General features: G+C 38.6%; 2 protein-coding genes across 2 annotated transcripts in view; both read right to left on the bottom strand.

The window, feature by feature from the left end:
• Positions 1 to 627: 627 nt before the first annotated feature.
• On the bottom strand, positions 628 to 14,068 carry LOC115219014 (potassium voltage-gated channel protein Shaw-like). The gene is made up of 2 exons (XM_036508729.1): positions 14,052 to 14,068; positions 628 to 1,618 (listed from the first exon to the last, which is right to left on the bottom strand). Exon 2 carries the CDS (start codon positions 1,607 to 1,609, stop codon positions 803 to 805), a length of 807 nt encoding a protein of 268 aa, XP_036364622.1. The 5' UTR covers positions 1,610 to 1,618; positions 14,052 to 14,068; the 3' UTR covers positions 628 to 802.
• A 1,331-nt stretch (positions 14,069 to 15,399) lies between these two features.
• The window catches only part of LOC115219011 (potassium voltage-gated channel protein Shaw-like), a 106,296-nt gene continuing 103,235 nt past the window's right edge, over positions 15,400 to 18,460 (bottom strand). Inside the window, exon 3 of the mRNA XM_036508727.1 lies at positions 15,400 to 17,175. Within this exon, the coding sequence (XP_036364620.1) occupies positions 16,093 to 17,175 (1,083 nt within the window). The 3' untranslated portion in view covers positions 15,400 to 16,092. The remainder of the gene's footprint in view (positions 17,176 to 18,460) is intronic.

The raw sequence follows: 18,460 nt of genomic DNA, 5'->3' as shown, positions 1-18,460 counted from the left end.
CACACCGCATTAACTATAATAATGGTAATAATTATTTCAAAATTTTGACACAAGGGCAGTTTGGAGATGAGTAAATTACATCGACCCAACTGCTCAACTAGAAGTTATTTTATCGACCCCGAAAGGATTAAAGTCAAAGTCGAGCACGGCGAAATTTGGACACAGAACGTAGCGTTGAGCGAAATACCTATTTCTTTACTACCCACAAGGGGCTAAACACAGAGAGGACAAACAAGGACAGACAAACGGATTGAGTCGATTACATCGACCCCAGTGCGTAACTGGTACTTATTTAATCGACGCCGAGGCAAAGTCGACCTCGGCGGAATTTGAACTCAGGACGTAGCGGCAGACGAAATATTGGTAAGCATTTCGCCCGGCGTGCTAACGTTTCTGCCAGCTCGCCGCCTTTAGAATAATGGTAGTAATAATGTCTTATAATGAGAATACTTTTATGGCATTTATATCTTGTCCAGAGGTGAAATGTGAACTCTGGTCTGTAACATCTAAAATATCCCAATAATCTTTGCAGAGTACTACATTTTAGTTTCTCCTAATCCATTTACCGTTTGGTAATCGTAATTACCGGACGTTACGCTTCTAGTCATACCAGAACGCAATCGCCGGTCACTTTTGGTGTTTGATAAACCTTCAAAGGAAGGAGGTGGCGGATTTGAAAGAGAAGTTTGTCCATATTGATTTGAGCTTTCTTGTGTTACACTCACTGTAACTCTATTTTGGGGTTTCGAAGAATTTTGGGGTTCTTTTTTCGCTTCGTTCGGATAAGGAACTTCTGTTCATTTTACTCTTGTGTCAATTTTGTAACCCTATCCATTTCTTTCTTGGCTCTTTCGTCGCGTTTTCGTGCTGCTTGCATGGATTGCATGTGTTTGTAGTACATGGAGAAATGATTGACGATTATAGGAACAGTGAAACCGACCATTAACACACCAGCAATAGCACAAACAGAACCAATAAGTTTTCCTACGCTACTCGTTGGAATCATATCTCCATAACCAACCGTAGTCATAGTGATCAGTGCCCACCACATACCAATGAGAATATGGTGGAAATTTTCCTCCTCGGCGTAATAGATGAAAGTGGCAAACATAATCATACCGACATTCATAAAACAAATCATCAACAACAAGTCCCAGAAACTGGCTTTGAATGTGTACAGCATGATCCACAAGCCTGGAACATAACGGACCAAGCGGAAAATCCTGAGGGCACGAAAGATCCTTAAAAGATTCACGTAGTGCATGGTTTCCAATGCAACATTTGCCTCAACTGTGTAGACAACAATAATGTCGATATAATCAGGAAGAATCGCAACGAAGTCGACATAGTTGAGTGAATTCTTCGCGAAATTTTTCCATTCTGGACAAGTGATGAACCTGAAGAACAAGTCACATGAGAAGAATGCTAGACAAATAAAATCGATTATAATCAATGCTGGATGAGGTGCAATGGGGTACATATCCCAGAGTTCCGTGTTGTTACTGTGTAATCGTTTCCAAAAACCATGATTCCTTTGAACTCGGCAAGCTGGATGAGTAGCTACGATGAAAGACAATACGGACAGTATAACAAACACAACTGCCGCCATGCCATAAACCTGTCAATAGAAATAAAACAAAAAGAAGCAATTAAAATTTGTTACAATCATTAATATTAAACAAAAATCATTTATTGCAGACAATGACACCAAAGAAAAAAGAAACCCTTTGGAAGGCAACGTATGTGTACAAACAGAAACCATACAAAAATCTGGGCAAGTGGTTTTCACCTCAGTCTTCGACCGACCTTTGCCTTTTCAAGTGGAAATGATTACACAGAAATTGTGCTGAAGAGCTTATGGTAAGACTGTTGTATTTCTGGTGAGGTATGACTAGAAAAGTGCTGGCCCCTTGTTATGCCTTTATGGGTTTTTCACCATATTGCAGATGTTCAGACCAGATCTTCTGCCTGAGAATAATTAAACTTGAAGTTCGTTTCTGTTTACGTTATTAACGACCCACTACGCAGCATGGATATCGCCGTTTCCTATTTGCTTGTCCCGTCATCCCAACATCCTTCAATATTAGTTATTGCAGCTCTGCTATAACCCATACACGAGTATTATTCAAAGCGTAGCATGCTTTCGTGCGATACACCCTGTTAGCTATATTTATATAAGTTGTAGTTATTGAGTAGCACATTTAGCAGTGGATATGTTGTTAGAGATCCAGGCTGAACCCATCACTAAATTATTTAAACTTAGGCATGTAAACCGTCTTACCTCAATTAGATATCACAGGTTGATAAATCTCTCAGTAACGCCAAGGAAGCGATTACTTTTCTTTTGATAAAGCTTGTTTACAATCCTAAGATGCATAGATCAGGCGATCCAAACCAGGCAATTTGTCCCCCGAGCAGCCATTCACTAACTCTCACATGTCAATTGCTATTACAAATCTTTCTTGTGGCCCCCACTAAGGGTCGCGGCAAACCGTCGAGTTAGCTACTAACGTCCATTAGCGTCTCTGACCAATCACTCACTCCGGAGTCGAGCTTACTACACTGCTACTGGGAACGCCGTATACAATTGCTTGGAGGCGATTAGCATGCACCCTCCCTGACCATCAAAGACTGAAATATGGCTTTGTTCATCTGTTACACCTCTAACCCTCGAGCACATAAGATGACTTTTGTTCTCCCTGTTTTAGCACATGAACCCTATCTCTAGCAACGCAGCTTTCATATTTCACACGGAAGAAATAGCCAATAGCCATTCTCTCGACTATCAAGTCGCTTGTGATGTCTTTGCTAACAACCTCTTCAAGCTCGCTAACAAATTACTCTAATTAGTCTCTATTTCTAGCTTTTTACTAAACATTGTCGAATCATATCTAATCGTCCGTTCCAGCCTGCCCCACCACTGCTTGTTGATGATCATCCTGTCAACTGCAGCTGAAATTTCCGTAGTCTCTGAGCAGCGGTAAAAGCATGCTCACCTCCCAATAATCCGATTCCTGTCAAACGAATTTTATTTAAGCGACCGAACAGCTCACATATTTATGGTCAGTATAGCTTAACTGTTTTAAAATGTGAACACTCTACACTTTCTCTATCCGCTAAGAACATACTATCCAAGCACATTGTGGATGCTCATGCCCATCCACATTATCTGCTAATCCAATCACTATCTGACAAATCGTTATCAGTGTCTGACTAGATTATCATTTTTTTATAGATTCTTTCCACACATATCTCTAGTTGGTTAAACCCATACACTACCTATTTCTTTACTACCCACATGGGGTTAAACACAGAGGGGACAAACAAGGACAGGCAAACGGATTAAGTCGATTACATCGACCCCAGTGCGTAACTGGTACTTAATTTATCGATCCCGAAAGGATGAAAGGCAAAGTCGACCTCGGCGGAATTTGAACTCAGGACGTAGTGGCAGACGAAATACCGCTAAGCATTTCGCCCGGCGTGCTAACGTTTCGGCCAGCTCGCCGCCTTAAACCCACACAATACCATCATGCGTCTAAAATACATTTCTAGTCCCCCACAAGTACTAAAGAGCGGGACAATGTGAAGAAAGCTTCTAAACGGCTAATGGAATCCGGCCGTCTTGCCTTATGGATGGACACTAATCCGAAAGCATTGTCTTTACATCCAATAACCACCACCGACTTACCATCAGCACGGGTGCTTGTCTACAACTTTAAACTCAGTTCTATCGGGAACAGTACTATCACTCCTTCGCACGATCCACTCGGAACACCAGATTATTCAAAAACGGATCTGATCTCGGCAATGGCTACCATTTTGAGATGTGCAGTAAGATGATGTCACTGAGCAAGTGCGGTTCGAAACTGACTCCTGACCACCTACATTTACACATCATGCTTTGAGTGACGTCATAAAGAAGAGGTTATCCACCTTAGTTTTTGAGAATGGCCGGCAGAAGTTCGGTTCTTTTTTTCGGAGGGTTTCTCTTTAAAAAACAATTCTAACGGTTTCTTGGGAAATTTTCCAAGAGTGCGCTCTGCCCATATCTGTCGACGTTTTGGAAGAACTGTTCGCATGCTGGTGAAAACGCTTAGTGATATTTCTTCCGATTCTTTACTTTATGAGTTCAAATACTGCCAAGGTCACTTTTGCTTTTCACCCTTTCGGGAATCTATAAAAAGAAAAATACCAGTTAACAACCGGGAGTCGATAGAATCCACTACTCTTCCCCCCAATTACTGGCCTTGTATTACTACTACTACTACTACTACTACTACTACTACTACTACTACTACTACTACTGCGCCTCTTCTCCTCCTCCTCTTCCCCTCTGGATCGCAATGTTTGCTTCATGTTGTTGTTGCTGGTTGTGTATTTCTGTGGATTAAAAAAAAGCTTAAATTCATCAGAAAAAAAAACATTATTATCGCATAGTGAGATAAAAAAAAAACATAACGTCATTATGTTATGTGCTTGTTGCTTGCTGGGCGTGCTCTCATGGAAGAGAGAGAGAGAGAGAGAGAGAGAGAGAGAGAGAGAAAGAAAGAAAGAAGAAAGAAAGAAAGAAAGAAAGAAGAAAGAAAGAAAGAGACAGACAAGCAGGCATGCATGCAGGCAGACAGACAGAGGCCAAGGGTGGCTGTGTACTTCAATGGAGAGAATCACCTTTTTTTTTACCTTTTTCTAGTTTTTTAAGTTGAAGAATTTCTTTGATTTATTTTTTTCTTTCGGAAAAAGGGAAAGGCAAGAGCATTCATGTTTTATCATAAGATCCTTTATTATTAACAGAATGGTCCCATTTCGGCTTTATCAAACCTCATCAGCACAGATTAATTCGATATATCAAAGTTTCTTTTGCCATGACTATCTATATAAAAAGCTACCATATTTTCCCCATCAACCGCTTTTTTGTTTGTTTGTTTGTCTGTTTGTTTTTTGTTTTGTTTTTTCTTATGTTCAACAAAATTATTTTTTATAACCTCCGCTTTCGTAAAGCTGGAGTTTTTGTTTGTTTGTTTGTTTGTCCGTGAACAAGATATCTCAAGAACCGCTGGGTGGATTTGGATAAAACTTTTAGGGACGTTTGGTCTTGTGACTGGCACAAACTGGTTAGATTTTGGGACCGATCTGGTACCTAACAAGGATTCTGAATTATTTTTCCTGATTGTTACTTAATGTTTGAGAGCGGCCGGGTTCATTTTTAGTATTCTCGTTTCAGATATTCTCATCTTAAAAATCATCTCTGGCTAATCGTTGAGAGGACGTTGGTGTTGCCTTGGTGGAGGTTTGCACTCTCTGAGTGCTCTTGTTATCATTATTATTATTATTATTATTATTATTATTATTATTGTTATTATTATTACCCCCGCCTTGGCGAAGTCGGAGATATTGTTTCAGTGATGTTTGTTTGTTTGTTTGTTTGTCCGTGGACAAGATATCGCAAGAACTGCTGAATAGATTTGGATGAAACTTTCAGAGATGTTTGGTCTCATGTCTGGCACGAACTAACAAGAATTCTGAATTCTGAATTACTTTTTATTTAAGTTTTGAGAGCGGTCGGGTTCATTTTTAGTATTCTCGTTTGTGAGAGCATTCGAATATATTTCAGATATTCTCATCTTAAAAATTATCTCTGGCTAATCGTTGAGAGGACGTTGATGTTGCCTTGGCGGAAGTCGGCGCTCTTTGAGTGCTCTTGTTACTATTATTACCACAGATTGAATATTGTCTTCGGAAGTGGCTAGATGAAATAGAACCAAACTAGTGAGAGACCTGTTGATGGTGACAAGTTCACCTCGCAACGAGAGAATTCGTGTCTGTGGTGTATGTATGATGATAATCCATGAGGTGCACAAGGAAAAACCAGAAGCCAAACAAGAACGAATCTGTTCTATATTTAAGAGATGAGGAATTATGTATATTATTTACATTATTTACATTTGAAGGATATTTCCCCAAGACACCTGATGAAGGCTGGAAGATATATCAGCCGAAACGTTGTGTTAAAAACAATCAAGATGAGGACAGATATCCGTCAAATGTAAATAATGTAAATAACGAATCTGGCCTTTCTCTAAGCATTCACGCAGGTTCGAACAGGAATAAAGTCTTGTACTTTTACTTCTAACTGCTCGTCATTGCAATGCGGCCATGCTGGGGCACCGCTTTGAAAGTTATGGGTGTTAGTCAAATGAATAAGCCCCACCACATTTTTCGTGTCCAGGACTTATTCTGTCGTTGTCTTTTGCCGAACACTAAGTTACGGCGACATAAACACACCAACACTGGATGTCACACGATGATGGGGAACAAGTACACACACACGTGTGTGTATGTATATATATATATATATATATATACGATGGATTTCTTTCGGCGAAGGTTCCACGCTGTAGGACAGAACCTGGAACCATGTGGTTGAGGAGTAAAATTCTTACCAAATATCCACGCCTGCGTCTGTCCACACAGCCATGGCTGCCCCTATTCACATAGGCACGCCTGCGCCTATGCACACAGCCACGCCTATGCCTGTCCGCACAACCACGCCTGCACCTATCCACACAGCCACGTCAGCGTCTGTCCACACAGCCACGCCTTCACTTATCCACACAGCCTGCGCCTAATCGCTCCCCGTTCATAACACGGAAGGAATCATGCGTGCTGTGAGCACAGAAGGGCTAAAGGCAGGAGTTGTTCTTCGATGATGAAAAACGTGTTTACAATCGAATCTCTCAGAACAATTGTAGAACAAATAAATACGTTTAGTATAGTGATGTTTCAAAAATATCCAGAAGGCTAAAATATTTCTTTAAATCCTGGTAATTTCCAAGGAAGGGTTAAATAAACAAAATATAAAATTTCTAACTGAAGTGTAGCTGACAATAAATTTTAAAAATATATAAAAGCCTAAAATATTTTTAAATTCTTCTTTTGCTCGAAGCACCATGGTACTAAAAATGTTTTTAATGTCACTGAATATCTAAAATAGAGCTGTTGATTGCTGAAAGAAATACTTCCTTTTAAACAATGCTCTTGGTTTTCTATGCTTGTCCTTGATAATGTAATATGCGGTTACCAATGGGTAAAAATATTCAAGCCTGAAATATAATCGAAATTTTTTGTTCACAGTCTGTCCCGACGACTTGTTGACAGCCATTACAAAGACAAGTCCTATTTGGAAATTGCAGATGCTAGAATAAACATGGAAACGATTGATCAGTAAGTAGTAATCCTTTCTTTTGGAGGAACAAGGCCTCAAATTTGGGAGGAGGGCACTACTCGATCACATCGACCCCAGTGTTTTACTGGTACTTAGTTTATCGACCCGGAAAAGATGAAAGCCAAAGTTGACCCCGGAAGAATTTGAACTAGGAACGTAGTCCTTTAACTGATCTGGAAACTTAGTCTTCTTGCATCTGGTTTTTAAAGGGAAAGAGGTTTTTATGGTGGCTCAGTTTGAAGGTCGTCAGAACAGATATTTTTCCCTCGTGTGGATTACTTGTCAAATTTATTTTCCTAAGTTTCACTTGAAATGGAAAGGTAAGGGTTGTTGCGAAAATGGCATGAGTGGATGGAACTAATCTGAGTATAAGAAACTTAAAGGACGAAGAACGACAGTTCGAAGCAACACTTGCCTTCCATGTTCAGATGCCGTTAGATCTGCGTGCTTCCTGCACTGGTCCGAGGTCGAATCGAATCCTTTATATATCAGAAGGACTGAAGTATTAACCTTTTATCATTTTGATATTATTCCGATATTATATAAATTCGTTCGTTTATTTTTATTGTTTTTCCCACCAGTTTAGAATTCCGAACAAAATGCTTAGCGGCATTTTGTTCGCCTTTACATTCTGAGTTCAAATTTTGCTGAGATCGACTTTGCTTTACATCTTTTCAGGCTCCATAAATTAAGTACCAGTTGAGCTCTTGGGTTGATGTAATCTACTATCTCCCTCTCCCACAATTTCAGGCCTTGTGCCTATAATAGAAAGGATCATTATTGTTTTATTTCTCAGAACTTTCGGTCTTGTTTGTTCTGGTAGATTCTGTGAGCGCGGACAGCAGCCTGCTGTCAGAGGTCTCACAGGGTCTCTTTCCACACATTATAAGCTTTGATACTTGGTTGTTAATTATCATGAGAGACATTCAACATCCAAGTACCAATCTCAAAATCCTTGTTGTCCCCCAGCAGAGCAGTTTGTTTGGCCTTGCTCTGCTCTCATATCAATTCAGATTTGTCTGACACATTTCTCGAACTTGGTTGTTAATGCTCCGAGTGCCCCTACAACTACTGGAATGACAGACACTCTCCCGACACTCTCCTCATAGTCCGCATTCTTGCAATTTCGTCTTTTAGTAGTCTGGGTTTTTTTTCATCTTTTCTAGTTCTTTGTCACTTATGCGTGGATCACCAGGTATTGAAATACCTTTGATCTTGGTTTCCTTTTTTCCCTTATCTACCACAACAATATCTGGTCTCCAAGCCTCGATTAGGGAGTCACATTGGATTGTAAAACCCCACGGTATTTTATGTTCCTAATTCTCGGTGACCCCTTCTGGTTCATGTTCGTATCATTTCCGTGCTCTCTTCAGATATTTTTCACATAGCCTCCAGTGGATGAACTTAGCAACGTTATCGCGCCTCCTTTTGTAGTGCCATCTTGGGCCATCTTGCAGCACTCACTCGCAATGTTTGAGATTGTTTTGTTTCTGCTGCCACACATCCTACAAAGGGGCGACTCACTACTCTTATCTATTTGGAACTTGGTGTAATTAGTTCTCAGAGCTTGTTCCTGGGCGCTGCATATCAATACCTCAGTGCATCTTTTGATATCTCTTTTTCTTAGCCATCTCCAAATATTGATCTTGTCTTTTCCTTCGATTTCTCTCAGGTATTGCCCATGCAGTGGTTCCATTTTCCATTCGTTTACTCTTTCTTTTTCATCTTGCTTCTTAAATGTTTGTGGATGCATCACATTTTCGGTAGGTATTGTATTGCTAATTGTCATCACTTTTCTAGTTCTCCTGTCCATTTCCTCAAACTCGTCCTTTGTTCACCTAACAACACCTGCATCATACTGCATTAAGGAAACAGCCCATGTGTTCATTGCCCTGATCTTGTTTTTTTCCATTGAGTCTATTTCCCATAATTAACCTGGTTCTTCTGAGATATTCTTGCCTAAAGCTTTCCTTCATTTCACTTTCCTTGATTTTGTCGTATTCTAAAATCCCCAAATATTTACATCCATTAGTCTCAATATCCTTGATTCTTTCTTTGATTTAGCTCCACACCATCAGACGGAACTACTTTGCCCCTTTGTATTATAAGCATACCACACTAATTAGTCCTAAATTCCATTCCGATGCCCTTGCTGAATATCTGCCCTGTTGAAACTAGGCCATTATTTCACGTTCGGTCTTCCCAAAGATCTTTAAACCATCCATATTATTATTATTATTATTATTATTATTATTATTATTATTATTATTATTAGTAGTAGTAGTAGTAGTAGTAGTAGTAGTAGTAGTAGTAGTATAGTAGTAGTAGTAGTAGTAGTAGTAGTAGTAGTTCTCTCTATCAAAGTTTTTGTTGAAACTCTCGGAGTCTTGTATGCGTAGCAGGCTTGCTACCTGCAGTCGACAGTACCAAGCTATGCGTTCTTTTCAGCTCTCTAATACTTCCCTGATTATTCTGACTGTGCCAAGGAGGCAAACCTTTTGCAACAGTTCTACTGGGCACTCTATTCCAATTTCCTTTATATTCCTCTTGATGCCTTCTGATACTGTTCAACAATAATTGGCACTATCTTCACCTTCATTTTCCATAGCCGGACTATTTCGTACTTAAGAGGGTTGTATCTATCTATTTTTTCGTCTTCCTTCGTGGGTCAAAGGGGCCTGAAACATCAACTATATAGCATGTGTGTGTGTGCACCTTGTCCACAACCACTAGGTCCGGTCTGTTTTGTTTTAGCACGTCTTGCCTCTCTCTAGCCTCCTCTTTTCGCAAAATTTCCATTGTAGCACGTTCGCTACCTGGTCGTGGCGCTACAACTTGTAGTGGTTTTGGACAAGTCTAGGGCATTCGTTCGCGATATGCGCAATGGTTTCATCCGCTCTATTGCCGATGTGGCATAGCGGAGACAATAGCTCGTACCTAAGGTTGACTCTCCAGTTTGTAGCCAAAGCTTGGTCTTGCGCTGCTTGTATAGTGCTCTCGGTTTCTTCTTGTTGTTGTTGTTGATGATGATGATGATGATGACGATGATGATGATAATGATGATGATGATAGTGATGTTGCTGTTGCTGCTGCTTCTGCTGTTGTTGTTGTTGTTGTCCTCGTCGTCGTCGTTGTTGTTGTTGTTGTTGTTGTTGTTGTTGTTGTTGTTGTTGCTGTTGCTGTCGTTCGAAGGCGAGCTGGCAGAATTACTAGAACGCATATCAAAATATTTTGCAGCATTTCGTCCGTGTTTACTTTCTGAGTTCAAATTCCGCTGAAGTCGGTTCCGCAATTTCTTGCTAAACAACCGGCACAGGGGATTTGTTAAGGTGAACAAATGCATGTGCCGGACATTAACTCATTCCCTTCATCAAATCGACGTTGTCTGAACAGCTGCATGATATACATATAGGGCGGCGAGCTGGCAGAATCGTTAGCACGTCGGGCGAAATGCTTAGCTGTACTTCGGCTGCCGTTACGTTCTGGGTTCAAATTCCGCCGAGGTCGACTTTGCCTTTCATCCTTTCGGGGTCGATAAATTAAGTACCAGTTACGCACTGGGGTCGAGGTAATCGACTAGTTCCCTCCACCATAATTCCAGACCTTGTGCCTTTAGTAGAAAGGATACTTCCAAGTTCACCAATTACAATTGGCATCACGTCTACTACTCTCTTCATTGACCACAACCTTCGTATTTCCCACTTCAACTCGTCATAGTTGTTTACTTTTTCTTCTTTCTCCTTGATCCTGTGGTCACCGAGGCAGACTATGTCGATTATCATACATGTTCTCTCTTTTTTATTCACCACAACAATGTCCGGTTTCCGATGTCTAGTCAGGTGATCACACTGAATCATTGCATCCCACAGGAATTTGCAATTCTCATTTTCGGTAACTCTTTCTTTTCTGAGGTTTGTGCATACCACGTCTTTGCTCTTTGTAGGCCATGATTTCCACAGAGCTCCCAATGGATCGTTCTTGCCACATTGTCATGGCGTCTTTTGTATTTGCGTTGTATCAATTCCGGACATTCGCTAACGATGTGCCATACCGTTTCACACCTCTCACCATACATTTGTCGCTATCGGTAGTGTTTTCTATTCTGCACTTCATATAATTGATCCTTAACACTTGTTCCTGAGCTGCGCATATGAGTGCTTCTGTCTGGTCTTCAGGTCACTCCTCATCTTCCATAGCCACTGGTCCTCTATATCTGTCTTGGCGTTCACATCTCTTGCAAACTAACCGCCCATTTTCTTTTCCTTCCATGCTCTTTCTTTTTTTATTCATTTCTTGTTCAAGTTTTTCTGTCGTTACACAATTTTCAGTTTTGATGACGTTGGCCTTCTTCGTGTGTTTCAACATTGCTCCACAGCACTTTTTATATACCACCCTAAGCTGTTTTCCTCTGCTTTAATACCGTCCTGACAACTGACTAAACTTCTCCCACACTTTCTTCTGGACAAGTACAGCCTATTAGTGTTACTCTTAGAGTGGAAAGCTCTGTGTACTGTCAACATTCTTTTGGTCTTGATATCCAGTTTCTTCATTTCTCTCTTTTGCCATTTTATAATTCCCTCTCCATACCGATGTGATGCTATCGCCCATGTATTAAGTGCTTGGCTTTTATTCCATCCAGTCAATTTTGAGCGCAACACTAACCCCAGTCTCCGGAAATACTCCATCCTCAGTTGCTCTTTTATTTCCTTTTCCATTATCTCGTTGTACTCTAGTACACAAAGGTATTTGTATCCTTCTGTTTCAATTTGTTTAATCAAGTCACTATTCGGTAATTCCATCCCTGCTAGGGACTGTACTTCACCTCTTTTTAGGTAGATTATTCTGCACTTGTTGAGTCCAAATTCCATTCTAATATCAGCACTAAAACAGTGGACCGTGTTCACCAAGGAACTAATTTGAGTATCATTTTTGCCAAACAGTTTCAAATCATCCATGAAGAGGAGGCGGTTGATTGCTTGGGATTTTCCTTTAGTTGGTACCTCAGGTTCATTTTCCTAAGTACCAAGGTCAGTGGTATCATGCAGAGAACAAAAAGCAACGGAGATAGGCTATTACTCTGGAAAGTCCCTCTTCTGATACCCACGGTGCCCAAGCCTTTTCCGTAAGATGTCCGTTCAGGTTTCCATCCCACCATACTTCTCTTCAGGAAACACGTTACATTCCTTGCAATTTCAAACAGATGATCCACGAATGTGGAATCATATCATAAGCTTTACGATAGTCAATTCAGTCCATTCCCAGATTTGTTCTCCTTCGTTTACAATCTTGCATTACCATTTTCGAACGTCAGCATCTCTTTCTTTTTGCTTCGGCGGTAATATATCGTTCTCACCAAGAAACTTATGTAGTTCTTCTGCAATTCATCTTCACAGTAACTTCCACATTAATGACAGGTACGAAATTGGTCTGTAATTGCCAGCGGCATTCCCTTTTGATGCATCTTTCAGGCACAACACCGTTTATCCTTTTGTCAACCAGCCCGGGATTTCTTTTTCATTGTTCAAACCTATTAAATTGCTCTGCTATCAATTTATGGCAATTACTGAAGTTTTTTATCCTAATATATTATTATTATTATTATTATTATTATTATTATTGTTGTTATTATTATTATTATCATTATCATTATTATTATTATTATTATTATTATTATTATTATTATTATTATTATTATTATTATTATCTATGGCGGCTAGCTGGCAGAGTGATGAGCACACCGGGTTAAATAGTTAGCGACATTTTGTCCGTCTTTACGTAACGCGTTCGAATCCCGTCGAGGCCAACTTTGCCTTTCGTCCTTTCAATAAAATAGCTACAAGCTTAGCACTGATATCGATGTAATTGATTTTTCCCCTCCTCCGAAATTGCTGGCCTTGTGCCTAAATTCGTAACTATTGTTGTTCTTGTTATTAATAAAGTGAGCCGAACGAAGCATTTAGGTATTTGAAACTATTCTTACCGGAATTTTCTGGGTCCCAGCACCGCAAAAGTCAACTTTGCTGCTCATCTTTTCGGGGTCGATAAAATAAGGACCAGTTATGCACTAGGGTCGATGTAATCGATCAAACCCCTCATCCATACTTTCAGCCATTGAGCCTACTTTTGTTGATCGATTTACATGTGATTGATTGATTTACATCTGATTAACGTCAAGACAAGGTAAGTCGTTCGATATTTACAGCTGCTCAAGCTGCCACCTATATTCGACATTCAACATTACAGTACATCATATAAACACTGTTAAGAAGACAAGACATTCATTTTGCGCGTATATACATGCATACATATATCAATATACATACAGACATAAATACATACGTACGTACATACATACATACATACATACATACATACATACATACATACATACATACATACATACATAAAAAACAAAAGACGAAGACAGGTGTATGAACAACAAGCGAGTGTATTAGTTTGACGGTCGGGAAAATGAAAAAGTATTTTACGTTTCGAGCCTACGCTCTTCAACAGAAAGGAATAACAGGAAAAGAAACAGAGAGAGAAAGGAAAAAATTTGTTAATTTCAGCAGTCCAGCATAGATATAGATAGATGTGTGTGTGTGTGTGTATACGTGATATAAAAATTGAAATTTCAAAAGAAACGATGCGGTATATACGTAATACAATGGATAAAAATGCTTCGAGGGACTGAGTGATACAAATGTGTAAATATTATAAGAATAAGGAAAAATCTAAATATCAAAATAATAAAATAGACATATATATATATATGTATATATATATATGACAAACACCGTTATATTATATTTTGTTTAACCGTTACCGTTTTCAATTTCGTTTTCGTCTCTCGTATTTACATCCGTCTCGTGCGTTTACATTCTTGTCTTCTACCAAGAAATCTAATGCTTACAGCTTAGTTTTTTTTTCTTGGGGCTGGCCGAGTTGGAGCAAATATCAGAATTGAACAGCCGAAATTTGCTATGATGATTCGGTGTCTGACTGAAGATTGAAGGCTTCGAATGATTTGTCTGTGTTCCGTGTTTGTCCCTTCCTGTATTTCACGTTCTTTATATATAAAACATTTATTCTTATATATATATATATATATTATATATATATATATATATATATATATATATATATATATGTATGTATGTATGTATGTATGTATGTATGTATGTGTGTGTGTGTGTGTATATATATGTGTATATATGTATATATATATGCTTATATTTATATGTATATATATATATATGTATATATATGTTTATATATATATATATATATATATATATATATAAACATATATATATGTGTATATATGTATATATATATGATTATATATATAGATAGATAGATATAAAATATATAAATATATATATATATAATATATATAAAATATATATACATATATATATATATATATATATATATATATATATATATATATATATATATATATATATATATATATATATATATATATATATATATATATATATATATATATATATAAAATTTGTAGGCGCACCGGTGAATTTGTGCTTTGCTAGCGAATTGTTTGTTTTTGTTTTTGTTTTTCCAGTTTCAGCTCTTGAGCTGTGGCCATGCTGGGGCACCGCCATTGTGGTGAAAGAGTACAGCAGGGATCACCACCCCCTGCCGGAGCCTCGTAGAGCTTTTAGGTGTTTTCGCTCAATAAACACACACAACGCCCGGTCTGAGAATCGAAACCGCGATCCTGCGACCGCGAGTCCGCTGCCCTAACCACTAGGCCATAATTTTTGAAATTATTTGAGAAATAATTCACCTAGAATGTTACTAAGATATTTCTCACATCTATTTTTTTATTACACCAAATTGGTAGAAGTTATATTTTTCTACGCTAAATCGTTGCATTTTTTATTTTTTAAAGATTTTTGACGATATTATTTCAGTCTGATGATAAACTTATATTAATGAATTTACGTGTCTTATCTCTGTAACACTAAATAATAATAGTCCAGGTCTCTGTTAAATGAAAAATCACCAATATTTTATTTCGTTTTGGGCATTTGGTTGGGAAGATTCTTTATATGAGTTCGTGTGTTGAAGCATATTCTTTTGTGCCTGGGGAGAGTCATTTTCTTTTTGTGCCTTATAATTTAACACACTCACCGGTAAAATTCTTCCGGTAAAATTGAAGACTATTGAAAAGGTTTCAAGACGCTACGAAAATTTTAGGAAAATAAGAAATAAGTGGAAATATATTAATGGTTGCATATCTTCCCGCGCAGCCATTCACCGAAATTCACATGGTGATTCTGCTACTCATTTGGTGTCGGTAACGGACAACCTCAGATAAAATGCTCTACACTTGTAATGATTAAAGAACCTACAAGTTGGTTCTGTACCATTTTTAATACAAATCCTGTTGAGGTCAAATATGCCTTGCATCCTTTCGTGGTCGATAAAATAAAGTTCCAGTTGAACGCTGAGGTCGATCTCATCGACTAGTTTTCCCCCAAAAATGTCAAGCCCAGTGGCTTAAAGTAGAAAAGGTTTGATGATAATCATTACTATCATTATCATCATCATCATCGTCGTCGTTGTCGTCGTCGTCGTCGTCATAATCATCATTATCATCATTACCACCATTTGAATGGAATTTCAATGCAGGAAGTTAATGGTGGAAAGCGCTTCGCCCGGCATTGTACGGTTTTCTTTAGTTTGACCCACCCCAGTAATTATAATAATGGTAGTAATAATGTCTTATAATGCGAATGCTTTTATAGTGTTTATATCTTGTTCAGAGGCGAAATGTGAATTGTCACCCTTAAAATGGTCTGTAACATCTAAAATATCCCAATAATCTTTGCAGATTACTACATTTTAGTTTCAAATCCATTTACCGTTTGGTTATCGTTATTGCCGGACATTGTGCTTCGAGCCATACCAGAACGCAATCGCTGGTCACTTTTGGTGTTTGATAAACTTTCAAAGGAAGGAGGTGGCGGATTTGAAAGAGAAGTTTGTCCATATTGATTTGAGCTTTCTTGTGTTACACTCACTGTAACTCTATTTTTGCGTTTCGAAGAATTTTGAGGTTCTTTTTCCGCTTCGAACGGATGCTGAAACTCAGTTTCAGCTTCTTCTTCTTCTATCAACTTTCGCATTCTATCCATTTCCTTCTTGGCTCTTTCGTCGCGCTTTCGTGCTTCTTGCATGGATTTCATATGCTTGTAGTACATGACGAAATGATTGACGATAATAGGAACAGTGAAACCGACCATAAACAAACCAGTGACGGCACATAACGAGCCAACTAGATATCCGACGTTACTTGTTGGATATATATCTCCATAACCAACCGTAGTCATAGTGATCAGCGCCCACCATAAACCCAAGGGAATAGTTGTGATGTTATGGTCTTCAGCGTAATACATGAAAGTGGCAAATACAATCATGCCGACTGACATGAAACAAACCATCAACAACAAATCCCAGAAACTGGCTTTGAATGTGTACAGCATGATCCACAAGCCCGGGACATAAAGAACCAAGCGGAAAATCCTGAGGGCACGAAAGATTCTTAAAAATTTCACGTAGTGCATTATTTTTATTGCTAGAGTAACCTCAACTGCGTAACCAGCGATAATGTCGATATAATCAGGCACAAGTGAAGCGAAATCCACAAAATTCAAGGGATTCTTCACGAATTTTTTCCAGCTTGGACAAGTGATGAACCTGAAAAACAAGTCACACGAGAAATATACAAGACAAATGAAATCGACTATGATCAATGCCGGATGAGGCACAGTGGGGTATAGATCCAGATATTCCGTGTTGTTACTGCGGACTCGTCCCAAAAAGTCACGAATCCCTTCTACTTGGCCAGCTGGATGAGTAGCTACGATGAAAGATATTACGGACAGTGTAATAAAGGCAACTGTTATCATACCATAAATCTGTCAATAGAAATAAAAAAAAAATGGAAGTAATTAAAATATGTTACAATCATTAATATTGAACAAAAATTATTTACTGCGGACGATAGCACCACTGAAATAAGGAAAAACCATTTGGAAGGCAACGTATATGTACAAAAATATATATATAAAGCAAGTGTGATAACCTATATCACAAAATATTCCATAATTTACCACCACACCATTGAACAAATATATTAAAGAAAAGAGCTTTATATATACGTCTGTGTCTTATTCCAGGAAGAGTGTTTTTGAGTTCCTTTCTTTAAAACGGTTGCTTGATTTACAAGAAACAGCAGCCAAATCTCCAGTCCTAAATATACGTCACATATAATCACAGCTGGAATGTATTTGATTATATGTTTGCAAATCAACATTAAAAATGGCAACAAAAGACCTACAGGAATAGCAGCCAAATCTCCCTTAAAGTGTTATCCCTTCATCTCAGACAAATTTGATATTACCATCTGTATTGAATATGTTAGTATTAAATCGACAAAGACTGCTGGGATGGCCCTGATTGGAATGCGTTTGATTGCCGCTCTGCTCAAATGAGGAGTCCTTGGGTCTAAACTACGAAGGACACCATTTTTTTTTTATCTAAATAGAAAAACATTCTTTTTGCAAAGTGGTATGTCTCAAGTAAGCCATAATTTAGACATTAAACAGTTGTTGAGAAGACTTATGCTTAAAGCTATTCCAATGAAGACCATCCAGTTTTGGATTCTGGTGTACCCAGAATATATATTATCTAATGTGTCGAGCGTATCATTTTTTAACGATAATAGATATGATTTGAAGGACATCTGTCCGCTATTTTTAGCAGATTGAGCAATTACATATAATCATTTCTACTATAGACACAAGGCCTGAAATTTTGTAGCCTGTCGATTACATCGACCCCAGTGCGGATGAAAGGATGAAAGGCAAAGTTGACCTCGGCGAAATTTGAACTCAGAGCGTAGCGAGGGGAGAAATACCTATGTCTTTACTACCCACAAGGGGCTAAACAAGGACAGACAAACGGATTAAGTCGATTACATCGACTCCAGTGCGTAACTAGTACTTAATTTATCGACCCCGAAAGGATGAAAGGCAAAGTCGACCTCGGCGGAATTTGAACTCACAACGTAGCGGCAGACGAGATACCTATTTCTTTACTACCCACAAGGGGCTAAACACAGAGAGGACAAACAAGGACAGAGAAACGGATTAAGTCAATTATATTGACCCCAGTACATAACTGGTACTTATTTAATCGACC

This window comes from Octopus sinensis, linkage group LG14 (genome assembly GCF_006345805.1).
Source record: "Octopus sinensis linkage group LG14, ASM634580v1, whole genome shotgun sequence".
In the NCBI taxonomy this organism is placed as follows: Eukaryota; Metazoa; Mollusca; class Cephalopoda; order Octopoda; family Octopodidae; genus Octopus; species Octopus sinensis.
This window is presented reverse-complemented; position numbering and strand designations above follow the sequence as displayed.